The 26,762-nt window shown below is 38.9% G+C and overlaps 3 protein-coding genes across 10 annotated transcripts in view; 1 reads left to right on the forward strand and 2 right to left on the reverse strand.

The window, feature by feature from the left end:
- PURG (purine rich element binding protein G) overlaps positions 1-24,578 on the reverse strand; it is a 54,740-nt gene extending 30,162 nt beyond the window's left edge. Inside the window, exons 1-2 of one of the 3 annotated variants that reach the window (XR_011564422.1) lie at positions 24,458-24,554; positions 1-24,141 (exon numbers count right to left, since the gene is read on the reverse strand). The exon at positions 1-24,141 is cut by the window's left edge and continues 21,324 nt beyond it. Coding sequence is in view for 2 of the 3 variants with exons in the window: in XM_070781356.1 (XP_070637457.1) it covers positions 23,083-24,135 (1,053 nt within the window). In the remaining variant the exon portion in view is untranslated. Of the gene's footprint in view, positions 24,142-24,457 lie in introns of all 3 variants that reach the window. The other 2 variants (XM_070781356.1, XM_070781355.1) reach the window with 2 other exon arrangements.
- On the reverse strand, positions 24,493-25,510 carry LOC139180161 (uncharacterized). Its single transcript, XM_070781615.1, has 2 exons — positions 25,396-25,510; positions 24,493-25,064 (listed from the first exon to the last, which is right to left on the reverse strand). Exons 1-2 carry the CDS (start codon positions 25,508-25,510, stop codon positions 24,493-24,495), a joined length of 687 nt encoding a protein of 228 aa, XP_070637716.1.
- The window catches only part of WRN (WRN RecQ like helicase), a 128,311-nt gene continuing 126,330 nt past the window's right edge, over positions 24,782-26,762 (forward strand). For 4 of the 6 annotated variants that reach the window (XM_019953552.2, XM_070781357.1, XM_019953553.2 and 1 more), the window contains exon 1: positions 25,125-25,329. The gene's annotated coding sequence lies outside the window, so the exon portion shown is untranslated. Of the gene's footprint in view, positions 24,942-25,124; positions 25,330-25,352; positions 25,373-26,762 lie in introns of those variants that run through there. The other 2 variants (XM_070781358.1, XM_070781360.1) reach the window with 2 other exon arrangements.

Consider the following 26,762-nt stretch of genomic DNA (forward strand, 5'->3'; position numbering starts at 1 on the left):
AAATGAAAAAGACACATGTATCCCATTGTTCACTGCAGCACTATTTACAATAGCTAGAACATGGAAGCAACCTAGATGTCCATCGACAGATGAATGGATAAAGTAGTTCTGGTACGTATACATAATAGAATATTACTCAGCCATAAAAGGAATGCATCTGATTCAGTTCTAATGATGGATGAACCTAGAACCTATTATACAGAGTGAAGTCAGTCAGAAAGAGAAAGATAAATATTGTATTCTAATGCATATATATGGAATCTAGAAAAACGGTACTGAAGAATTTACTTACAGGGCAGCAATGGAGAAACAGACATAGAGAATAGACTTATGGACATGAGGAGAGGGGAGGAGAGGGTGAGATGTATGGAGAGAGTTACATGGAAACTTACATTACCATATGCAAAATACATGGTCAACGGGAATCTGCTGTATGGTTCAGGAAACTCAAACAGGGGCTCCTGTATCAACCTAGAGGGGTGGGATGGGGAGGCAGACGGGAGGGAAGTTCAAAATGGAGGGGATATGTGTACACCTATGGCTGATTCATGTTGAGGTTTGACAGAAAACAACAAAATTCTGTAAAGCAATTATCCTTCAATAAAAAAATAAATTAATTTTAAAAAGAGAGACTTGGAATGGAGAAGACAGAGATATTGTTTAAAGTAGTATGACTGTAGTTCTCTAAATTGGCATCAATGAAATATATCCTAAATACCATAACAGATGCAGATCATTCATCACATTTAGAGAATACATTGTTCAAGGGAAAAGTACATACAACTTTTACAACAGCTCCAAACATACTTATATTTACCAATACATGGCCAGGCCTGTGGCAGATAATCAGGTGAGTATCCAGTGAATGGAGAAAAATGACAGATTGATTAGGCTCCAACAGCTGCTTTGAATCAAATAACTTTGGACATGGCCCACTTCAAGCTAATGGTGGTGGAATATTATTCTTTCATAAATCACTGTATCTTGAGTTCTTAGCGAAAGGGCTGGCACAGAGCAGCCACTTAATACTCACTGAGTGAATACAAGAACAGGATCATTTATCTATTAAGCAAGGGACAAAATATTTCTGAAGTAAAATTTTGGATGGGCAGGAAACCAAAGATCTCATATGCTACAAAATTTGTGAGTCAGTTTTTGGAATAAGATGACATAGTATTTCTTATCAGTATTTCTTATCAACTTTCATTCCCACTTGTCATCATTCTGATTTGTCTGTTAAGTACTGTGATCTTCAGGTAACAAGATTTCAAAGGCAAAACAGGAATAGGAACGCTTGTGATTAAATGAAGAGGGATGATTTTAGTAATCAGCCCAGGGCAAGGTGTAGAGGGGAATAAAAAAGAGAAAGAAAAAAACAGCCTCTGGTTTTAAACTTAAATTCAAGTTAAGGAGATGGGATTTCTGTACAGGAAAGTTAAGTTTAAAATTTTAAATATATTTAATCATGTTCTAGGCTGTGTCTAAAAAAAAACCTTTTGGAACTAGAAGAATGGCCTGTTGAAAGTTTTTAGTATACAGGACCAAAAGATAAGTCTGCTGCTGCTGCTGCTAAGTCGCTTCAGTTGTGTCCGACTCCGTGCAACCCCATAGACGGCAGCCCACCAGGCTTCCCCGTCCCTGGGATTCTCCAGGCAAGAACACTGGAATGGGTTGCCATTTCCTTCTCCAATGCATGAAAGTGAAAAGTGAAAGTGAAGTCACTCAGTCGTGTCCGACTCTTAGCGACTCCATGGATTGCAGCCTACCAGGCTTCTCCGTCCATGGGATCTTCCAGGCAAAAGTACTGGAGTGGGGTGCCATTAAGCAACTGTAACTAAACATGAAGGATGCCAAGAAAGAAAGGATGATCAGTTAATGTCAGATGAAATGGTTAAGATGTGGAGAAAATAAGAAAAGAAAACGAAGTTGAAGGTAACTTTAGAAGTTTCATGACTCCGTGGGATAAAGAAATTGAAAGGTTCTTCTGATCCAATGCCCACACTGATGGATAAACAAGCTGGGGTCCACAGCAGTGAAATGACCTGCTCTAAGCCTACCTAGGGGCTTCCCAGGTGGCTCAGTGGTAAAGAATCCACCTGTCAAGCAGGAGACTCAGGGTTCAATCCCTGGGTCAGGAAGATCCCCTGGAGAATCCAATATTCCTGCCTGAAAAATCCCACGGACAGGGGAGCCTGGTGGGCTACAATCCACGGGGTAACAGAGTCAGACATGACTTAGCATCTAAACAACAAGCCTATCTTGAAAACACCAGAGCTGGGGCTTTCAAATGGTAATACACAACACAGCGCTCTCAGCCTCTGCACCACACCTCTGCATACCAGGAGAGCAAAGGCGAGACCTTAGGATTCTTTAAAGTCCATGAATGCTTGAAATAATAGTAAAAATAATACACACTTGAAATTTTTTTTTGCTTTATAAATTATAGCACAGATATAGTGAGTAATTTGGCACCCACAGTCATTTTACAGTTATTTTTGAAACAAAATTATTAAAACAAACTTGTCAGAATTGAATTATTAAAATCTAATAATCAATTTCATGTTTATCTAAAATTAATTTTTCCATATAAATCATGTTTCCATCAAAGTGTAGATTTTCTATAATATGTCTCATGTCAGAAGCAAATTACCTAATAATCAAATTTCATGTTTATCTAAGATTAATTTTTTCCACATAAGTCGTAAATTTCCATCAAAGTGTAGATTTTCTATAATATGTCTCAGATCAGAAGCAAATTACCTAATGGAAGGTACTGCCTGAATCCCAGCTTGGCACATCAGTAAATGTAATATTGGGAGTCTTTTTCCAAAAATGAGTCAAATAGTAAATGGTAGTGATTAACCAAATTGCACATAGTTACCTAATAACCCAAAAGATCCTTAAATAGAAGTACTGTTCAGCATGTTTAAAGAATATTAGAAACTAGTTTTAATTATTGTAAGTCACACAGGCAGTGCTAATTCTAAATAAGTTGAATCTTATAATTGATAAAGTAAACAGCTGTCAAAAAATAAAAAAAGGCTCAGAACTTGGGGGAATTTTCAGACTGGAGTTTACTACATTAAAGATTCCCAATTGGCAAAACATTAATGCCTAGCTTATGTTAGAGACTACAAAGAGAGGAGAGATTAACTTCTGGGTTGTTAACAGCATGTGCCCTGAGGATTACATGACACTAAGAGAAGTTCTGTGTTTTGAGGGGTGACAATGGTGGGCAATAGAGAAAGATCATAAATAGTGATGGGAGGGAGTCCCCTGGCAGTCCAATGGCAGTCCAGTGGTTAGGACACAGCACTTTCACTCCCGAGGGTCCAGGTTCAATCCCTGGTTGGGGAACTAAAATTCCACACGGTGCACAGTGTGGCCAAATTATATATATAGTGATGGGAGCACTGCAAAGAAAAAAAGTAATTGCTTAGTATGTTACTGAACCAGATGCACTCCAACTCTTTCATTACATCTTTTTAACTCAAAAATTTTCCCTTACTGAGAAAACATTTCTGATTTTTAATAGAAATAAAAGAAGTAACAAAATTCAATTTTAAGGAATTTTCTTTGAAATATTATCACTCTTGTTGCAACATGTCATTAAAGAAAAATCTAGGTGCTACAAAAAGTATGGAGATGAAACTCATGATACACCGATACTATAAATTAGTAAAATGAAGATTCAATTATCATTATTCAAGAATCATGATCAATTAGTTTTTGTGCCAGTTCCAAGATATTTACTTATTTATTTTTATGGCTGCCCTGCACAGTATGTGGTATAAGTTTTCAATCAGGGATTGAACCCACATCCCCTGTATTGGAAGTGTGAAGTTTTAACCACTGGACCACTACATAAGTCCCAGTTCCAAGATAATTTAAGCCAAAAAAATTTATTGTTTTCCTTATGTCAAGAACATAAGCATAATTGTTGTAATTATAGCATTTTTGGTTATTTAGATGGATACTGCTTTATTGAATTCTTGAAATAAGAACAGAGTAAGAGAAACTTTTTGAGGAAAAACTTGAAGAGTTTTGAAAATGTTTCTTGGGTTGAGTTTTTTCTCAACTGCCAATGATTTTGAAAATACCATGTGAAACACTTTACTTGCAGAAAATGTATTTTTATTTATGGCTATTCTTCATTAGGTTTCTAATAAAGCTACTTAAAGGTAAACAGTTTTGTACTGTACTAAGCAAAGATTCTGAAATCACCTAGTGAACATCAACACTGTCATTAGAACTGATTCAAATGTATTCTTTTGAATGGCTGAGTAATACTCCATTGTGTATATGTACCACAGCTTTCTTATCCATTCATCTGCTGATGGGCATCTAGGTTGCTTCCATGTCCTGGCTATTATAAACAGTGCTGCAATGAACATTGGGGTACACGTGTCTCTTTCCCTTCTGGTTTCCTCAGTGTGTATGCCCAGCAGTGGGATTGCTGGATCATAAGGCAGTTCTATTCCCAGTTTTTTAAGGAATCTCCACACTGTTCTCCATAGTGGCTGTACTAGTTTGCATTCCCACCAACAGTGTAAGAGGGTTCCCTTTTCTCCACACCCTCTCCAGCATTTATTGCTTGTAGACTTTTGGATAGCAGCCATTCTGACTGGCGTGAAATGGTACCTCATAGTGGTTTTGATTTGCATTTCTCTGATAATGAGTGATGTTGAGCATCTTTTCATGTGTTTGTTAGCCATCTGTATGTCTTCTTTGGAGAAAAGTCTATTTAGTTCTTTGGCCCATTTTTTGATTGGGTCATTTATTTTTCTGGAGTTGAGCTGTAGGAGTTGCTTGTATATTTATACACAATGGAGTATTACTCAGCTATTCAAAAGAATACATTTGAATCAGTTCTAATGAGATGGATGAAACTGGAACCTATTATACAGAGTGAAGTAAGCCAGAAAGAAAAACACCAATACAGTATACTAACTCATATATATGGAATTTAGAAAGATGGTAACAATAACCCTGTGTACAAGACTGCAAAAGAGACACTGATGTATAGATCAGTCTTATGGACTCTGTGGGAGAGGGAGAGGGTGGGGAGATTTGGGAGAATAGCATTGAAACATGTATAATATCATGTATGAAACGAGTCGCCAGTCCAGGTTTGATGCACGATACTGGATGCTTGGGGCTGGTGCACTGGGACGACCCAGAGGAAGGGTAGGGGAGGGAGGAGGGAGGAGGGTTCAGGATGGGGAACACATGTATACCTGTGGCGGATTCATTTCGATATTTGGCAAAACTAATACAATATTGTAAAGTTTAAAAGTAAAATAAAATTAAAAAGAAAAAAACACTGTCAAACACCAGAAAAATTTCCAATCTATTATATTATACAAGTAAATTTCAATCTATTATATATACAAATATATATTATACAAGTAATCTATTATATTATACAAGAATTGTCTAGTAGAAGACAATTCTAGGATGTACATAGGAAAAGTTTAGGAAATTCCAGGATTTAGCCTAATTGCACTGGTAACTAACTGTAACTTGAGACTTCCAACAAACAGGCACAAAGATTCCATTGGAATCCTCTCAGTCTCAGGAAGAATAAAGGGTTACCTTTCCCTGTAAATCAAGTTTCCAAAATAAAATATCCTCATTCATAGTCACCCAAAGATTATAAGGGGCTCTTAATAGAAGCGTAATTGTCCTGTAATTGTAAATCTTTTTGCACAATAATTATAACAATATAGGATATATAAGGATTCTACTTGGAGAGCTAAGTAGCAATAATTATAAACCCATTATTGATGGAAGAACAGTTAAGTATCTTGCTTATAGAGAAAAAAGGTTGAGAAGACAGTAGAATGGGGGTTGCCAGGAGATGGGGATGGTAGGATGAGGAATGTTTAATGGGTATAGAGTTTCAGTTTTGGAAGATGAAAAAGTTTCAGACACTGGTTGTATAACAAGCTGAATATATTTAAACACCAATGAACTATATACTTAGAAGTGGTTAAGGTAGTAAATTTCTTGTTATGTAGTCTTTTAAACACACATAAACACAAGTTGAGCAAGATTAGAAGTGAGGAATTCAGATTGATTAAGGATATGTTTTTCTACTTCTACTAAATTGTAAGTTATAGCCGAAAAAAATAAGGCTGAGGAAAGTTATTCAAGACTTGGTCAACTTGTGAGAAGACAAATTACCTATGGATTTGATTTGGGCTGGAAAGACTCAGAATATCTTGGTTGTCAGATCTGGGGAGAATGTAACCGGTAGGTACACGTCAAGAAGTTTGAACCTGAATTTCAGAGGAGGGGGAACTAACATTCCCAGTGATCACTGCCCAGAAAGCTAGCCAATGAATACTGAAGTGGGTAGCCATTCCCTTCTCCAGGGGATCTTCCGGACCCAGGGATTGAACCCGGGGAATCCAAGTCTCCTGCACTGCAGGCAGACTCTTTACCATCTGAGTCACCAGGGAAGCCCCTAATATGACAGCACAAAATCTTAAATACTTGGATTTGTGTATTCAGCCTCTCTTAGAGAGCTACAGATATTACCTGTTAATAACATAACCAAAAACTCATCTTCCATCGTGTTATGGCTGACAGTATTAAAATTTAAGCAATTTCAGCTACAAAAATGATATGGAAGAAAGACTGTAAGTCTAAGACAAAGAATGGCCTCCAGACCATCTGTATCAGAATGAAAAAAGCCAATCTCAAACTTCACTCTGGACCAACAAAATCAGAATCTCTAGGGATAGGGACAAGAACCTGCATTTTTAATTACTATGTATGCTAATGTTTCAGAATGTATAGGCTGAATTTTGGCTTCAATGCGTAGTACATGGGATCTTAGTTCACCAACCAGGAAGCAAACCCACATCCCCTGCATTGGAAGGTAGATTCTCAACCACTGGACCACCAGGGAGGTTCTGGGCTGATTTAAAGGGAGAAAATGCTGTCATTTTAATGGAAGTTAGAACTCATTAAAGGCAAATATAGAGTTTAATGCCGAAGGATATTCTTGATGACATCATCATGACCATGGTCCTTTGAGTTCTTCAGAGGCACAGAAGAGATTCTCTGCTGTGTTAAAGGAGGGACCATTAGATTAACACAAAATTCTCTTGAAGCATTAGAAGAGACACATTCCTAGGTGAGTCACATGACAGTTTTCTGCTCCAAGGGCCAGTTGTCTGGCTAAGTTAGAAAATTTCAGAACTACAATGAGAACTTTATAGCTCTAAAGCAGAGACGACTTTAGCCAAATAGCAAATATTTGGCATGAATGTTGTTCTTCTCTCTTTCCCTCTAGATGCAAATTTCAAATTCTCAATGCAGCACTTTAGGGCAGCCAACCAATTATAGTAACAAACAAGATGAAGCCAATTTGTCCTTACTTCTCCAAGGCATGGAAGGGGATGCAGAAAGAACTGGTCTCTCTTTATAATTTTATACATACACACACACACAATAATCTTGTAGAATAAAATTTAGTTAGCTAGTTAGAAATATATAATACATATACAGTTTATAGACTTTGGCATAATATATTTCAATGTATTCAGGTCTCTCTCTTAAAGGTATTAGTATTTGTCCTTTTGAAATTTGGATATGTTATAGTATCACAGAAAGCACAAATGGTTTAAGAAGTGACCAGAAAAAAAAGTGGATTCTCCACATGAGAACTGAGTTTCATATTGGTTTACACTAGATCCCTGAATTTAGATATTATTGCCACTAATATCCTTCAGCCTTTTGTAAAGCCTTGAAATTCTGCAGGAGAGAATCACACGTATTATTTGCAACAATAATCAACTTTCTTGGAAGCCTAATCTCTAATACAGACTATCCGAGCCGAAATTAGCAAACTTCACGGCTTCTTTCCATCTTAAATTAGTAGTGCAAAAAAAAAAAAAAGTGAAAATATTATTTCTTCAGCCTTCAAACAGAATTTAATCTGGATTTCTATAAAGAAAACCTTTATTTGATAATATCCAATAATGTGGTTTTCCAATTTACCATACTGTCATGGCTTTCCAAATAAGCCTGTATAAGTACTTTCAAAAAAGCAAAAATAATACTAAATTTATTCCTTTAAAAAAATCCTTTCTGAAAAGAATGATTAAAAATAAAAAATTTATTATGAAAATTAAAGTTGGATTTCATTTTGAAGGGCAAATTTCATGGAACCTGTCTTAACTAATTCATTTAAGTAGTGAAGCTCATGAAAATTAGAAAGCTGCTTCTTGTTTCACAATAACAAGTGGTGGGAGGAAGTGACAAAGTTCCTCTTTTTTCAGAATAATATTAGAAAAATTGAAATCACACTTCTTTATCCTGTTAAATTAACAGAGGACCTGACTACAAAAGTTCTAACCATTATTTCTAAGAAATTCACTCTAAGTAGAAAAGAGTTATCAAAGTTACAACAGTCCAGTTATTTTTCTGATTTATTAATTACCTTTATGCATTATGTGTGAGGGGATCAAACCCTCCACCCAGGGATCAAACCCAGGTCTCCTGCACTGCAGGCAGATTCTTTACCAGCTGAGCCACTAGGGAAGCCCATCTCTGCTAGATCAGCAGTTAATCTTTTTCACAATTAGGAATTTGCTCATTGTGAATTCACTCATTCAGTCGCTAATCACTGAAGCTGCAAAGAGAAGTTAATGAACTTGCAGAACCACCAAGTGTATACATACGAATTTAGTATTTTTGATAGGATCTGATCCACTAAAATGACAGCTGCTAAGAGTTTACATATAGTCATATTTATTAATTATATTAATATATAAAATAGCTATGTTGATCAACATGCTAATTATAGAATGTCCTCAAGTTGGCAAATATAAGATGAATTATTCTTAAATATGTTAGTTATATTTCCAAATAATATTCCCAGTATTTTGGTGAAGTATCTCTAAATTTAAATCAATGGGTCCAATTGTTAATCTGAAAAAAGTACTATAGTGTGTATTTCCTCTATCCTCTGCATATAGATAGGACTCAGGAAGATGGTGAAAATATTAGTCTTTCAAAAGAAATTATACTGTATTTCTTACCACTTACGTATCTTGAGAGCTAAGTAGCATTTTAAGTTTTAACCTTTATTATCTGTTTACCTAGCCTATTTTAGTAATTATGAACCTCTGAAGTACACGGAGTATATCACAAAATGTAAATTTAAGAGACCAAACTAATTGCAAGGTCCCTTCAAGTCCTAATACTTAGTATTCACTAAAACTTGTATTAACAATTCTTGAGTATAGAAATTATTCACTTTCCTTTAGTAAGAATTATCTAGCAGTTATCAATAAATCAAAAATATGTTACAGTCTCCATAAATCTGAAAGCTAAGCTTTTCATATAAGGACTCATAATGGTTAATTCCAATCAGAATTATCTCAAGATAGCTGTCAAAAAATCAGAGGGAACTAATAAGTTCTTAAATGTAATGAAAGGGTAAAAAGGGAAGAAAATAATTCTTTACCTAACCTCTAGTCAATTTATTCAAAAAGGTTAAAATATGAAAGTGAATGGCATAAAGCAGAAAGAGTAGGATGGCAGAAAAAGTTGCAAAAAACCATCTTTTTGTCAACTTTGAGATCTGTAAACTTCTTAAAGCAGAAGGAATAATGCTGAATCTTTTTCCCAGCAAGATGCTACAGTTGTCTTGATCCAAGTTTCTGCTTCAGCATCTTGTGTAGCTAAGGTAGAATCATATCAGCCTAGAGTACTGGTTCTTAAGTTTGGTCCCCAGATTGGCCGCATGGGGTCACCTGTGAATATATGAGAAATACAAATTCTTGGTCCTCTCTTCACTCCCCGAACCTAAGGGAACAGAAACTCTGGGGGTAAGGGCCACTAAACTGGTTTAACAAACCCTCTAGGTGATTCTAATTCCCATAAAGTTTGAAAACCACTGGATCTGTAAACAGGGCAGGCATCACAGTTCATCCTTTTGGAGTTCAGAAGAAAAAGAAGAAACTTGGTAATTAAAATATGAAAATGAATGGAATAATGCAGAAAGAGCAGGATGACAGAAAAAGTTGCCAAAAAGAAAAAAAAAAAAGCCCAATGAAACTCTAATATTGCTAAGACCTGTTTGACATAACCAGTTGACTTTGGATCATGAAAATTAAATTGTAGACCCACAGTTGCCAACAAAGATTCGTCTAGTCGAGGCTATGGTTTTTCGAGTGGTCATGTATCGATGTAAGAGCTGGACTATAAAGAAAGCTGAGTGCTGAAGAATTGATGCTTTTGAACTGTGGTGTTGGAGAAGACTCTTGAGAGTCCCTTGGACTGCAAGGAGATCCAATCAGTCCATTCTAAAGGAGATCAGTCCTGGGTGTTCATTGGAAGGACTGATGTTGAGGCTGAAACTCCAATACTTTGGCCACCTGATGTGAGGAGCTGACTCATTGGAAAAGACCCTGATGCTGGGAAAGATTGAGGGCAGGAGGAGAAGGGGATGACAGAGGATGAGATGGGTGGATGGCATCACCGACTCAATGGACATGGGTTTGGGTGGACTCCGGGAGATGGTGGTAGACAGGGAGGCCTGGCGTGCTGTGGTTCATGGCTTGCAAAGAGTCGGACATGACTGAGCAACTGAACTGAACTGACCCACAGTGAATAGTAATTTGTTTCCTCTGTTCCCTTTGGGTAGAACTGGGGTGATCATCTGCATTTTCATCATCTGATCTCTTTAAAGAATTATTCACATTTATTTGAAATAAGTGGTCAAGATGAGAGATTCAATCTATAATCTACAACAAAAATCAAGTAAGTTGGATTAGCATCATACTTTAACCAGCTAGATAAATGTTCATATAAGTAAGTGTCTTTTGGTGGTGTAGGGAAGTTTTGGATTAAAAAGAATTCCCAGTAACTGTAGGCAGATTTATTGACAGTGGTGGCTGGGGTAGATTGTGCTTTATTAGTTGGGGGTTAAATCTCAGACTAAGTCTTAAATGCAGTCTGGCCTAACTGAGCACTCTTTGGCTTTGTGTCAGTAAGCATCAAATATATTCTGAACCAGTTTCTAAGACTCTAGAAAATTATATTAAAATGAGGATAACTGTAGGTCAGGAAGCAACAGTTAGAACTGGACATGGAACAACAGACTGGTTCCAAATTGGGAAAGGAGTATGTCAAGGCGGTATATTGTCACCCTGCTTATTTAACTTATATGCAGAGTACATCATGAGAAACGCTGGGCTGGAGGAAGCACAAGCTGGAATCAAGATTGCCGGGAGAAATATCAATAACCTCAGATATGCAGATGACACCACCCTTATGGCAGAAAGTGAAGAACTAAAGAGCCTCTTGATGAAAGTGAGGAGAGTGAAAAAGTTGGCTTGAAGCTTAACATTCAGAAAATGAAGATCATGGCATCCGGTCCCATCACTTCATGGCAGATAGATGGGGAAACAGTGGCCGATTTTATTTTTCTGGGCTCCAAAATCACTGCAGATGGTGACTGCAGCAATGAAATTAAGAGACACTTACTCCTTGGAAGGAATATTATGACCAACCTAGACAGCATATTAAAAAGCAGAGACATTACTTTGCCAACAAAGGTCCATCTAGTCAAGGCCATGGTTTTTCCAGTGGTCATGTATGGATGTGAGAGTTGGACTGTGAAGAAAGCTGAGAACTGAAGAACTGATGCTTTTGAACTGTGGTGTTGGAGAAGACTCTTGAGAGTCCCTTGGACTGCAAGGAGATCCAACCAGTCCATCCTAAAGGTGATAAGTCATGGGTGTTCATTGGAAGGACTGATGTTGAGGCTGAAACTCCAATACTTTGGCCACCTGATGCGAAGAGCTGACTCATTGAAAAAGACCCTGATGCTGGGAAAGATTGAGGGCAGGAGGAGAAGGGGACGACAGAGGATGAGACGGTTGGATGGCATCATTGACTTGATGGACATGGGTTTGTGTGGACTCTGGGAGTTGGTGATGGACAGGGAGGCCTGGCGTGCTGTGGTTCATGGGGTCACAAAGAGTCGGACACGACTGAGTGACTGAACTGAACTGAACTGAATGGTAGAAGATGTCTAGCAAAGCCTAGAGCATGGAAGACAATAGTTATTAGTACTTCCTAGAGCATGGTAGTAGTTATTAGTACTGATAAATCTTATTTGACTCTCCATTTTGTTAACACCTTCTGTTTGAAAATGGTCATGGTGCAATTTTCCTAGAGGCTAAATTCATTTCTGAAATTACCTGTCAATCATGCTAGTCAAAATATTTTCTGAAGATCTGCTGGGTACTGAAAAGTGGGAGTAACTGACCCTTCAGGCTGTATCATCCCAAGTAAAATGTTTTCTCTTCATCTTAAACTGTTATACAGAAGTTCTAATCAGTGCTGAAATTAGTTAAGTGAAGCAGCAGCCCTTCTTTCTTAGAGTCCAAAGTCAAGTTCATAGGGCCATTTATACATTTTCAAAATGAGCTTTAGCCTTTCGTTGTGGTGTTTCAATAGTCATTGGAACAAATAAATAGGATAAAGAGGGGCCATGGTGGTAGTGGGAGAAAATGAGTCCTTAACCACTTTCATGGACGTGAGTCTGAGTGAACTCCGGGAGCTGGTGATGGACAGGGAGGCCTGGTGTGCTGCAATTCATGGGGTCGCAAAGAGTCGGACACGACTGAGCGACTGAACTGAACTGAACTGAACCACTTTCAAGGAAATCAACACTGGATATTCATTGGAAGGACTAACGTTGAAGCTGAAGCTCCAAATACTTTGGTCACCTGATGCGAAGAGCCGACTCACTGGAAAAGACTCTGTTGCTGAGCAAGATGGAGGGCAGGAGGAGAAGGGAGCGACAGAGGATGAGATGGTTGGATGGCAACACCGACTCAATGCACACGAGTTTGAACAAACTCTGGGAGATGGTGAAGGACAGGGAAGCCTGGCACAATGCAGGCCATGGGGTTGTGAACAGTCAGATATGAGTTAGCAATTGAACAACCACCACCACTTTCAATAGGGTAAAATGTACAGAAGGGACGGGAAAAATAAGGAAGATTATTTATAAGTGGCAGAACTTCAAGTTCTATTTTTATGCCTGATAATAATATGGTTTACCCTCATGGGGGAATTTACTCAACAACGATCGATGTGTTTATGTGTGCTCAGTTGCTCAATTGTGTCTGATGCAAAAGTGTCTGACTCGCAACCCTGTGGACTGACTGTAGCCTACCAGGCTCCTCTGTTCATGGGATTTTCCAGACCAGAATACTGGAGTGGGGTGCCATTTCCTCCTCCAGGGGGCCAGGGGATCTTCCTGACTCAGGAAGAGGCCTTGTGAGTCTAGAACCCGAGTCTCTTGCGTCTCTTGCATTGGCAGGCAGACTCTTTGCCACTGAGCCACTTGGCAAGCCCTTTATGCATCCTAACCAATAGATAAAACCCCATAATAAATGCAACTGAAACTTCAGACTATTCTACTTATTTAAATTCTAGACTGACAATCATTGGTATAAATCACATTGCTAGTTTAAAGGACCTAGAAATAAAATATAGCTGTTTCTGAAGTAAATTAGCAAATGATAAGAAAAGTTCCGTACATTTTGTACAAAAGTTTTGTACATACAAGGTGTTTTGTACGTATCCATATCTTTATTCCTAAGTCATTAGCTCAAGATTTTGTTGTTTCATTTGCTGGGTAATTCTGTCACTTAGGTGTGTTCTTTTGGTAAAGCTGCTTGGAGGGTTTGAAATGGGAAACTGAGAAACATTTCTACAAAATGGCCAGGGTAAAGAACTGCCAAACTGAAGTATTATTTTTCATCTGAGTTAGATTTCAAACTACACTGAAGAAGAAGCAATCATGAATCTAAAATGGATCTGCTATTTTGAGGACAAGGAGAGAAAAAAAAAAAAACAACCTTCTACAACAGCCAATTCACTCTACAGAATCTGTTGATCAGATTACTAGCATGAACCACCACCAGGCTTTCATTAAATGCTTCTGCAATGGAATTTATGTGCACAGGTATTTTTGAAACTGACAGATCACATATGTGTATATGCACTTCAAAATACACTTTGCTTGCTCTAAAATGCTGTCTTTGATAAAGAAATGGGCCTCCAAAAGACGGGTTTAGAGAGAAAGGTGTCACTTTTTGTGATTGCTGTTGTTTAGTTGCTAAGTCATGCCTGACTCTTTGCCATCCCATGGACTCTAAGCCCTCTAGGTTCCTCTGTCCATGGGATTTTTCCATGCAAGAGTACTGGATTGGGTTGCCATTTTTTCTCCAGGGGATCTTCCCAAGCCAGGGATCGAACCCGTATCTCCTGCATTGGCAGGCGGGTTCTTTAAAGCTGAGCCACCCGGGAGGCCAGTCACTCTTTTCAACTCCCCCTACTGGCAGTGATGCTGGCAGTGCTCAGTGCAGGACTGGGATGCCTAAATAAAAGCCTCTGAGACAAAAACCCGTGTGATGCTTCTTGTCTCTCCAGTCACCAACCTCTGCAGTTTCTCAAGGCTAAAAACAAAAATAAAACAAACTTATTATGTTTTATCTTGGCACACCCTAGTAGTTACAGTCCTCTACAGCAGAACAATACTGTTGGAAGTTCAGCGTTCTTGATATTCTCTGTTAAATGTCATGACTTGTAATATAGGACATTCAATAGGACCAAGGAGATTGGGGTCAAAGGAAGTATCTGATTGTCAGGGACCAATGTGATGATAATTGCAGTATATTATTTAGCAATATAATTTATGGTTAATTCTGGAACAATGGCATTTCAAAAACTGATGTTAACTTTAATAATTCTTAATATAAAAAAATGACTACAGTATGTATAGACCTAGAGATGCTGCTTTCCAAAAAGCAGACCTTGAATAGACAACAAAAATATTTGGTAAAAAATTTAAAGCCTAGGATAGTTATGGAGTAAGTATACAACAATTTGGTTCTAAAGAAGGCTAGGAACAAAATCTTCTCTTGTGTGGTTACAGGGATACACACATTCTACAACTGATACTTCTGCTAGTCTTTCTGGCATCCTCTCAGGTTGTTACATTATTACAGTTGTTTTTAATATAAAGAGAGCATCTGTTACACTTACCAGTTCAGGTATTTTTCATCTATTTTTTTCTTTCGCTCTCCTTCAATACAGAATTTTAAAAGTTTAGAGTAGGAGGGAACCCTAGCTTCTAGGACAAAATTGTTCATGTTTCATATAAAGAAACAATCGAACCAAACTTAAATAATTTGCTCAGGGTCAGGCCATACACTGGCAGAATTAGGTCTTATCATTCTTTCTCAAATGCTCTTTCAAAGGTTAAATAAATAGATTTTGTTCTGAGAAGGACTTATTTACCTCAGTTCTATTAGACTGATTTCTTTTGTTACAGTCAAGCAAAATAATCAGCCACCACCTTTGTCTTCTCTATTTCTTCTTTTATATTTGTGACCTCTAGACAACTTCATTAAACCCACAACAAACCATAAATAAAATCCTGAATTATCCTACACAATTATTTGTTCTAAAAAAACCAAAATACTGAATATTTCAATATAGGCATCTCAGATTAAGACATTCTGCCTCTACCCATATCAAATAATCAGATTTATATTGCTATCTTGATAAAGACTTATCAAAAGATCTTCCCAACCCAGGGATCAAACCTGGGTCTCCTGCATTGCAGGTAGATACTTTACGATCTAAGTAATTAGTACTAGTTGCTCAGTCGTGCCCAACTCTTTGCAACCCCATGGACTGCAGCCCACCAGGCTCCACTGTCCATGAGATTTTCCAGGCAAGGATACTGGAGTGGGTTGCCATTTCCTTCTCCAGGGGATCTTCCCAACCCAGGGTTCGAACCTGGGTCTCCTACACTGCAGGCAGATCCTACAAGGTAATCCCTTGATAAAGACTAAAACCAAAAAAAGCATTTTCCCCACAATCTTACACTTTGAGTGACTTTAAAATTTTTAAATACTGTAAACTCTTTTCTTAGGGATTACTTTCCTTTTTCTTTACTCCTAGTATTTCCTGGAAACAATGAATAGTTTGAGTAGAATAATATGGAAATGAAGTATAAAGAGGTAAAAATCAAAGTACAGACAACGGCTATTCAATCTTAGAAAAAAGTAAACAACACTCAAGAAGAAATCGTATATCTCATTTAAAAGAGTATTCTCTCCACATTCACATTACCAACTACTTCCACTACAGCAGCACTAATTCATTTCCAGTAAGATTTTATTTACTAGATGTTATTGGCCTCAATAAGGCTAAGCGCTCTCTCACAAGGGATATTGCAAAGAAGGTAAAGTTTGGAAAAAAATTTACCAGAAAGCATCAACATGGGAAACTTCTCTTTAATGAAGGATGTGTTTTAGCTGTTCAGTCGTGCCTGACTCTTTTCGACCCCGTGGACTGCAGCCCACTAGGCTCCTCTGTCCATGAGATTTTCCAGGCAAGGATACTGGAGTGGGTGGCTATTTCCTTCTCCAGGGGATCTTCCCAACCCAGGGATGGAACCCAGGTCTCCTGCACTGCAGGCAGATTTTTTACTGACTGAGCTACAAGGATGGAAAATTATTAATATTTTTAGCCTAAATGTGAGCAAAACTCTTTCCAAAGGTGAATTTACCTTCCTTTTGATCCCTCTCTTTAAGAAAGGAACAATAACTACAAACCATTTTAAGCTTAAACAAGTAAATACCTGGAAATCTTAACCAATGTAATAGACTCTGCAAAGGATAGTGAGTTGTTCACTAAAATGACAGAAGCAAACTTTTAAGCTTTAAAAATATATGTTTAAGACAATCTCGCTTTCTAACAACACCTTTCTCATGTTACAAACAGAAAATCATGCCATCAATTATGATTATTCTAAAGATGAATTAAAGTGCTTTAATTTTTTAAGTCTTTAAACATTTTCATAAAGTTTACATATACTAATCCATAAAAAAATTCTTTCTCAACCCATATACTCTTTAAGATATTTCTAATGGTATTGGAGTTTTTACTTTGGTTGCTTTAATTCATAACTAGATAGGATCCTTCATGGTTCAAGTATGGGACGTTAATCTTTCATATCATAATCTTTTCCTGTTGGCTATTAGAAAAGTGACCTTAAAATGCCTCCTTGATGTGAATAAAAAGAGAATTATGACTTTTTGCAAGGAGGGGTTGGGGAACTATTAAAGCAACTTTGTTTATATTTTCAAGAATAGTAATTATGCAACTACATTTTAAAACAAATATTCTTCTGGCAGAGAATAGAAATGGTTTAGTTGTATTTTTAACTACATAGCCCTAAGGTATTTAATCTTTTCCCAAATCATCATAGTACCTTTTGGTCTCAAGGAAATCTGATAGACTCGGTCCCTCAAAGGGACCCAATGCTTTAAATAAACAGAACTAGCATTTTCTGTTTTTTGTTTAGTCTTGATTTGACTAAGTGCTAACTGAATGATTCATTAATAACGATACTTTTCTTATTATATATATAAATGCTCATGTTATTAAATCAACAATCTTCAACAGGTTGTAACCTTTTGTGGTGGTTCTAGTATTGATTTTCTCTAATAATGGTAAGGTCTTATATAAAAATAATAGTAACATAATTAGTAAAAACTGATTAAAAGTGACAATTTATTAAAGCTTTTAAATATGGGTATTTTTCGTGAGGACACAGTTAATTTAAAATAATCTTTGGGTAAACAATTTCACATCCTGAACTGTATCACATAAAGAAAAAGACCACCACTTTTTTGAGGGGCAGAAGAGGGAGAGATATGAGCACAAAGTAGTTTGGAATAAGGAAGGAGAACTGAATATTTATACATTTAAAAACTGATATGTACATATATTTGCACTTCAAGTAAATTCCAATGGGAGTCATTCGAAATTTCCTTGGGGTTCCCTTGGTGTCATAAATAGCTCAAATTAAATGCTATGGTAACTAGATCAAACATGGCATCTAAAGGAGAAGGGGGAAAATACACTTATAATGATAGATCTACTACTGATACTACTGGGTACAAGAGAGTGTCTATATGTTTTTAATTGTATGTTTTAAAAGAATATGTGTATATATATATATGTGTGTATATGCAGAGTAACTCTAGAAGGATACACAAGAAATTGGTAACACTAGTTGCTACCTTTCAGTGTCTATCAATCTGGAGCATCTAAATTTTGTACTATATGCAGGTTTTCCCTATTCAAAAATATTGATTAAATAAATTTAAATTACTTAAAAAGCCATGTCAAATTAAGGAGAAAAGATTAATTTTTGACATTACTCAAGAAAATACACTAACATATAAACTGTTTTTCTACATAAATTTGAGTACGACAGAGTAACTGTGACCTAAAAACTCAATTTTCACAAGACATTAAATTGGGAAAAACACATTTCCCTGTACCTCATTTCTACAGCATTGTGGACTATAGATTGTCTTAACAGCATGCGAACATCTCTCCTCCCTTCCTCTGATGGGCTAGCCATGAGCCATCATTTCTCTATGAAATTCAAGGAATCTTGAAGGAAATTCCAGAAAGATTTTAAGAATCTGTATTTGGCAGGGATAAATATTACACCTGTATTATTGTGTTGGCATAGAGTCAATTTTAAATTCTCTTTGTGGTTTACTTTAGACTTTTATCCTGCCAAAGATGTTTGGTGTTTTGGTAAAAGACAGACTTCAAACTACGTGGTGACTAAGCAAAGTTCTTACATAAAGCTTGGAATAAGATTTTATAAATAGTTCCAATGAAAGACACTTGGAAATAAGCAGGAAAAAAGAAACTCATACTTATGAAGAAATTATTTTCAGTATACTACTTCAAGTTTCCAATCAAGTCCTATTTAAATATTAAAATAAACATAAAATCTAAAGGAATGATAGTACATATATCAACTTTCCATGGCAGCTGCTTATTAAAACTGAATGTCTGAGGGTATATTTCAATTTCATCCTCTTCAGATTGTGCAGCTCAGATAAATGTTTATTTTACTGAAAATATTTGCAAAATTACAATATAAATACATGAGTATATTAAGATAGGATCACTCTATATAATGTATTCTTATCCACATATATAAAATGAATGCAGTAAATATAGTATACTCTTGATGAATCGTTAGTACACAGTGTTTCTTAGTAAAGTACATACAACCTATTATTAAGCAACATTTATCTACTTTTCAAATGTACATCTTAGGAAGTTTTCAGGATGGAAGGATACACTAAATCCCCTAATACCCTTTTTGGTTGGTGAAAGTTAGCTCTTCTGCAAATTTTGAAATAACGTCATATTTATTTTAGCAGTTGTTCTTAGTTTCTTTGCATTTCCTTAATTTGAACTTTATGTCTCTAGTCTGGTTATTTTCTTAATGATGCCATATCAGCCAATCATACTTTGTATTCTAATACAGTACCAGGTACTGTCTTTTCATTAGTAAGTGAAACATGCATCAAAAATGAAACAGAATCATTAAAAGCTTTTTTTTTTTTGCACAAATTCCCAAAATTCATTTTCAGGGTATTATGGGGAGTCTCAATTAGATATAATCTCAACTGTAATACTAGTCTGGGCTAGAAAGAGTTTTAGTAATTGATTCTAGTCCTTATGAATACAAATACGAACTCTAAAATTCTTTGTTAGGTGTCTTGGGATTTACTTCAGAGGCATCTTCTACCCTTCTCCATGACACTGGTTGAATGGAAACTTGTTACTACAGCAGTTCCAACATAAACATATGCATGCAAGAGCTCACCCTACAGATTCTAAACTACACAGTTATTGAAACACGTCCCACCAGTCAAGTGGCATAAATGTACATCTTTTATATACAAAAGGTAAAGTGCATTATTAAATTAGTGAACTGACAGATTGTCTGCCTGGACCATATAGCTTTCAAATAGACAAATGTGAAATTCCCCCATTAGAACCCATTATTTCAAGAGGTTCCAACTAGCTTTTCCACCCTGTCATTTATTTTTGGCCATGCTCTTTAGTGCAAATAAGCTTGTGTTTGACTCAAGTTTAAGGGACATGGCAGTTTGGGGCTTTAACAAGGAAAATTATAAAATGTGGCAGAAGTTGAATTCTTTTATAATACATTGCATCTCTTGCATATAAGCAACAGATTAGTGCTGCTTTCAATTGGTAGGAGCACACTGCCAACAATGAAGAGGAACCCGTTTCCAGACTTTGTACTATCAGCTTATATGATTACAGTTTTGAGTCTGTACCACATTATGCTTGGATTATTATGTGCAAACATCATCAGTGTTTTAGAATTATATAGTGAAAGAGTAATTTTGGTTACTAACTTAAATGCTCACTTTTTGATTGCTAACATCCAGTTGCCTTAAGAGTTTTATATCTTCAAGGCAGGGATCCTAGTATTTTGAAGAATACCATGTACATGTGCAGCTCCATTTGTGATACAAATGACAATAAATAAAATGTATATTGCACAGATAAGAGTAGTAGCTTATTTTATAAGATACATGGCAATACATGTCCTAATACCAGAGTTTTGGACTGGATCTTACTGGATTATGGCTAATGAATGATTGGAAATTTTAAGTATCAAAAAATCATAGCATCATTTCCTTTTTCAGTGAACATTAACTTTGGAAAAAAAAGAAACTAAAGGACTGGCAGAAGGCTTAATGATTTTAAAGTATATTCAACTGCCGGTATATATGCATCTATGCAATCTATAGCTTTGAGATGGTAAAAACTTTGAAGTATACATACCATGTAGAAAATTTGGCTGCTTAACCCATTTTTAACTTAAATTGTTAATGAAAATTAAACTAATAATATTTATATACAATGAGTTAAAGATATTTACGTCTGACATAGTAGTGTGTGTGTGTGTATATATATATAACACACATATATACATACACATATATGTATATATATATAGACACACACACTCAAATCTTACCAGAGTAAAATCCAAAAAGGAAATTATTTAGACTTAACGGATATAAATATATTAGAAGAGAAGGTTTTAAGAGAGTACACAGTCACAGCAATAGTGATAGGAATGCTCAAATAGTGGAATATTCACAGCTCCAGTTTGCCAAAATCTGACAGGTTATTATTCATAGGCACTATGATGGGCAGCAAAGCAATCAGTAGTATTGTAATTCAAGGGCACACCATTCCTTCCTAGACCCCAAAGCTACTTTTTATCAAGCCTATAATAGTTACTTTACAGTGAGGACTGTTTAAAGATCCTTGCTACTTTTAGAGTCTCAACACCCACCATGTGCTATTAACTCTAGTACTAACATCATCTTCTAACCTTCAGCTGTTCCACAGTGATCCAGATGGTCCACAATTATAATGAACTAGTGAGATTCCTTCATACTGTTTGAGGAAACCGGAAATACAATCCGTAAGCCAACACCAGCATATACATCTGGGTTACTGACTGCTTGTTTTTAAGTAACATGAATTAGTGAAATTAATTTTCTTAATTCATCTCATTTAGTGACCTTTTGGGGGACAACCTCTGGAGGGAAAACAACTGTTAAAATAATTGTGAATTACTTATAGCGTATAGAAGAAGAGCTACATTCTGATCTCAATCCGTGCAGTCAGCTCTCATCAATGAGAGCTATATTTAGGGGTTGAAATCAGTGTTTGGCTCCTAAACATGATTATATGGACTTATTGTGTGGGAGGTGAGGAAAGCCAAGAGAAAAGACAGTAATTTCATTCAGAATAAAATGCAGCTCAACAGATAAAATTTCAGTCAGTTAATACAGGGTGGGTTGGTACACATATACATTATATCCACTTGTTTAAAAAACTGCTTAGGTGTTGGAAAATTGCAGTGGCACTTCCTGGAAAGTAATTTTTCATACAAGTAAATGGGTGAGTCTTGTGTAAGTAAACTTTTTTAAGTATCATAAAGAGCACCTTGGAAAATGCCTGAATTTTCTTTTCAAATATGCTTATAACCAATCTTCAAATAATATTTTTTCAGGCTGAAATTTTATGTTTATTCTAAATGCTTTTTAGAAAAGAGAAAACTTTTCCTGGAATTAAAACACCTGTAAAAGTCAGGTTTATACTGGAAGTGTTGAAATGGTCTTAAGGTGCTAAAAGTGCTACTAAAATATATTATTATAGATGTGTTTTTATATCAGATAACTGGTGCACCAACCCCTCTGAAATCGTGTTAAAGCAGCAGCAAAAACTGTAACACCTTGAGTCTATGATATATTTTGGGAAAGAACCTCTTACAACCTTCAAATTAGTATGAAAAGCTAAAATATCAAGATTTCCATAGCAAAGCCATAGGATGAAGCCTCCCACGCAACAGTGACATAAAAAGTAATTCCTGAAACTTTGGAAAGCCACTAATAATATATGGTACAATCATCAGAGGTGAAGATAGGATTGTAACTAGCTTAGAATAACCAATAAAAACTCTCATGGCGTTGATACGGCAAGTGTAAACTGTAGGGTTACCACAAAATTTGAAATTATAGCATACTATAGTAACTAAGATTTGATTCTTTAATGGGACTGTTTAATATTCAGTTATCCAATGGACATTGAATGTATTTCAACTTGTCCTTTTATAAATAAATAAATAGAATAGAAGTCAATTTCTGTTTCTGTGGTAACTGTCCTACAGGTAATCCTAGCAGCTTTTAATGAAGTAGGCATGGAATCCTTTTTTGGGGGAACTTATTAAGTAGAAATTCACACTTCCATATTAGGTATATGTATTTTTTTCAGGCTTATGTCATAGTGCAATGTAAATCTTAGCTAGGGTACTTGGAAGGTCAGAATGTCATACTTTGTGCTGATCTGCATACTTCAATAGTCTGGAGCAGTTGAAGCAGCTAAACTATTTAGCTCTGGGAAGGCAGGAGTTCCCATAAGAATTAGAGTGTTCTACGGGTAACATAACATAAGAATCAGACTCCTTGAAGTATAAACTACTAGAGGTATTACTGATAACAAAGGGCCCCCAAAGAGGAGAAATTTCTTCAAATGAGTATGGATCAGTTCTTTTAGCCAATCTATGATTTTAACTTTTGCCTGATGGAGTTCACTTTCATCTTAGTCGAGGCACGCTTGTTCTTCACCACTGGCCCTTCTGCCATCCATGCTCTTTTCTTTATGGCTGTTGCAAATTTTCCTCATCTCTTCTTCATACTTGATAAAATTCTCCCCAAACCTTGTCCAAGCCTTGAACGGAACGGTAATAGTATTACGGTAAGGTGGCCTCACCTCACTTACCTTCAGGAAAATTCCATATTTATTAGAGCCCACATCAAAGTAGAACCTTTTATTGTCCACTCTGAAAGAAGTCCCCTCGGGGAGTTCCACGGGGTCGTCGTCTCCACCTCTGCGTTCTTCGATGTCCCCTTCGCCATAGTCTTCGATGAGCTGAACCAAGGCGTCACGGAACTCGATCATTCCTTGAGCTGGGAGGACAATAGTCTGCTCCAGGCCCAAAGTGTGGCCAAAATAACCTATCATGCCAGTACCCCGCATCATGGTTTGTCTAATCCTTAGGAAGCGACCCCGCTGGTTTTCCTTCAGGTCTAGATAGTATTTCCTGTTGTCCCTCTCGATGTAGTCTGTTTTGAGGACACTGTGAGGGTGCTCTTCGGACCCCACCGAGACCGGCGGGGAGGGCGCTGAGTGCTTCTGTCTCCTCCTGGAGCTCTGCTCTTTGCCGTGACCGTGCTCTTGCCGGTGGCCTTTCAGGCCCAGGTGGGCATAGTGCTCGATGAAGTCCCCTAGACAGTCCTTCAGCTCCGCTGCCACCGACAGGGAGAGGGTCAGTTTACTCTTTCTGATATTGTCTTGCCGGCCTCTCCCTATCCAGACTTCGGCTATCTTGAGGAACCGGCCCCGCGAGCTCTGCTTCACGTCTAGGTAAAACCTCTTTTTCTGGATGTCCACTCGTTTGGAGGCCAGCTCCTGGATTTCGGCTGCGCCCCCAGCCTGATTAGGGGTGGCTGAAGCCGCGTAGTGGGGGTAGTGGGAGTGCTGGGCCTGGGGGTACAGTCTACTCTTGCTTAGGCCAGAACCCCCTACATTCTTGCCGCCGCGGCCACGGCCGCCGCCGCCGCCGCCGCCTCCCCTTCGCCTGGCTCTTTCCATCTTCAGCTGCAAGTGACAAACAGACACACGGGGTGGGGTGGGGGAGGGGGTGTTGAGAACAATCGCAGACGCCCCTCGGCCTGCGCTGCCCCAGCCTCTGCCCGGGACCCCCACATCGGGCCGCCGCAGCGCCGGGCTCCCCGCCTCTCCCGGACGGGCTGCGGCGGCCGGGCGAGCGGGCGGGCGGGCGGGCGGCGTCTCCCGGCTCCGCACTGGGCACTCAGCATCCCTCCGCCGCCCCTGGCCTCCCGCTCCCGCTCTGCGCCGGGCCGCCCGCCTCGGGCTCGGCAGCCCCCGGGTCCCCCAGTCAGCAGACACTCACATCAGCACTACCATCATCGCCGCCGCCGGTGCCCTTCACGACCGCCGCCGCCGCCAGTTCTCGGCCCCTCTGTGGCAGCCGCCGCCCCCTGCCTGCTCCCCCGCCGCCGCCGCCGCCGCCGCCGCCGCTCGCACCGCCCCGCGCCGGAGCAGCCGGGCAGGGGCATCGCCCGCGGCGCCCACCGCCGCCGCCGCCGCCCCTCCAGCGGCCGCTGCGGGGGCCGCCGCCGCTCTCCGGGCACCGGCCCGACGCCCGCCGGGGAGGAGGGGAGGGGGCGGGGAGGGGGGCGGCGGGAGGCGGGCAGTGGACCCCGCCTCCTCCAGCACAGCCCGCTGAAGCGAGTATCGGGTCTCGGGCTCTCCTCTGCGGCCCGCTCTGACGGAAGCCCAGCGCGTGGGACTGGGGAGTGAGCGTGAGGTGACCGGACAGGTGTGAAGATGGAGACGAGGACCCGGCTGAGGGGAGGCTGTTCTGACTTCTCCAGGTACCGCTGAGACGTAGGACTCGGGCGGCCCACCGGCGCCCGCGCGGAGACTACACTTCCCGTAGGGCTTAGCGGCGGCGAGCCCCTCCCCAATTGCGCATGCGCGCCGAGTAGCCAGCTGGGCTTGGGTGGGAGGGGCTGCAGCTCAGCGCTCCGGGAGCGGAGGACTTGGGGGCGTGGCGGAGCCCGGACGGAGGGGAGGGGAAGGTCCGTGTCCCAGGAGTGACGCGTCACTGTGTGCGCCGTGATCCTCCCGCGTGGGCTCCGCAGCGCGGGAGTCTGTTGAATCGGTATCGAACCCTGATACCTGGTTCGAGGCTGTGGTGTTGGGTCGCTGCACAAGTCATCCAGCTGATGGACGAGTCCCGTTGAACTGGCTCATCTCAGGGTAACGTGTCCCTCCAACCTTGCTTCAGGCTCCAGGCCCAGGGGTATCTTTCTAGCCTTCTCTTACCTGGAGGTTCTGAGTCCCACAGAGTAGGTCTCTGGGCTTTGGGTGGGAGGTTCCTTAGGGATGGGCATCTTCGTTCTCCTTTTCCGCCTCCCTTTTGTGTAATGTAACAAATCATGTTGGATTTTTGAATTCAAAATATTCAGTCTTTAATTTTGTTTTTGTTGTTGTTATTGTTTTTTTTTTCCTGGTTAAAATTGAGTTGTTTTCTGGTTATGTGTCAGTATGTAAATATTCTCCTTACAGAAGCGGATATTAACATCCTTAAGATGCTAATTTAGTAGTGTTTTAAATCAGAGTACTTAGGCACGTTAATTTTTAGGGAGTTGAAGTCTACGGGTAGGGCAGTTAGATTTTCATGCTATTGAACAGTGATCTCCCCTTCTTAATTACACAGATATTTACCGAGCGCCGCTCTAGGTCCATCAGTGAACAAAACAAACACAAATCGCTCTGTTTTGGGAAGTTTACATTTTGGAGAGAGATAGGCTATAAGTCAAATGCCTGGTATGTCAAGAAGGTGACAATTCCATGGAGAATAATAAAGGAAGGAGAGATGAGGAGTGTGGATGAGGGTAGGGAACTGAAATTTTAAAGTAAGGTGGTCAGGCAAGGCCTGGCTGAGAATGTAATTTTTTTTGAATTAGTGTTATTGGAGTATAGTTGCTTTGCAATGTTGTGTTAGTTTCTACTGTACAGCAAAGTGAATCAGCTACACGTATACATATATCCTCTCTTTTTGGACTTCCTTCCCATTTAGGTCACCACAGGGCACTGAGTAGAGTTCTTTGTGCTATGTGGTGGGTTCTCATTAGTTAGCTATTTTATACCTAGTATCAGTAGTGTATTTGTGTTAATCCCAGTCTCCCAATTAATCCCCCCCTTCTCCCCACCTTAGTGTCCATACGTTTGTTCTCTGCGTTATGTTTCTGTTTCTGTTTTGCAAATAAGATCATCTATGCCGTTTGAAGAGGAATTAAAAAGCCTCTTGATGAAAGTGAAAGAGGAGAGTGAAAAAGTTGGCTTGAAGCTCAACATTCAGAAAACGAAGATCATGGCATCTGGTCCCATGACTTCATGGCAAATAGATGGTGAAACAGTGTCAGACTTTATTTTTTGGGGCTCCAAAATCGCTGCAGATGGTGATTGCAGCCATGAAATTAAAAGTCGCTTACTCCTTGGAAGGAAAGTTATGACCAACCTAGATAGCATATTCAAAAGCAGAGACCTTACTTTGCCAACAAAAGTCCGTCTAGTCAAGGCTATCGTTTTTCCAGTGGTCATGTATGGACGCGAGAGTTGGACTGTGAAGAAAGCTGAGCACCGAAAAATTGATGCTTTTGAACTGTGGTGTTGGAGAAGACTCTTGA

This window comes from Bos indicus, chromosome 27, assembly GCF_029378745.1.
Source record: "Bos indicus isolate NIAB-ARS_2022 breed Sahiwal x Tharparkar chromosome 27, NIAB-ARS_B.indTharparkar_mat_pri_1.0, whole genome shotgun sequence".
Taxonomy (NCBI): domain Eukaryota; kingdom Metazoa; phylum Chordata; class Mammalia; order Artiodactyla; family Bovidae; genus Bos; species Bos indicus.

Bases quoted from the DNA above. Each gene is read 5' to 3' on its own strand.
- LOC139180161 (XM_070781615.1), bottom strand. From the start codon at position 25,510: ATGATTTGTTACATTACACAAAAGGGAGGCGGAAAAGGAGAACGAAGA. The intron at 25,065-25,395 runs GTAAGAGAAGGC...CTCCCACCCAAG, and splicing joins GTGGGACTCAGAACCTCCAG to CCCAGCTGGCTACTCGGCGC.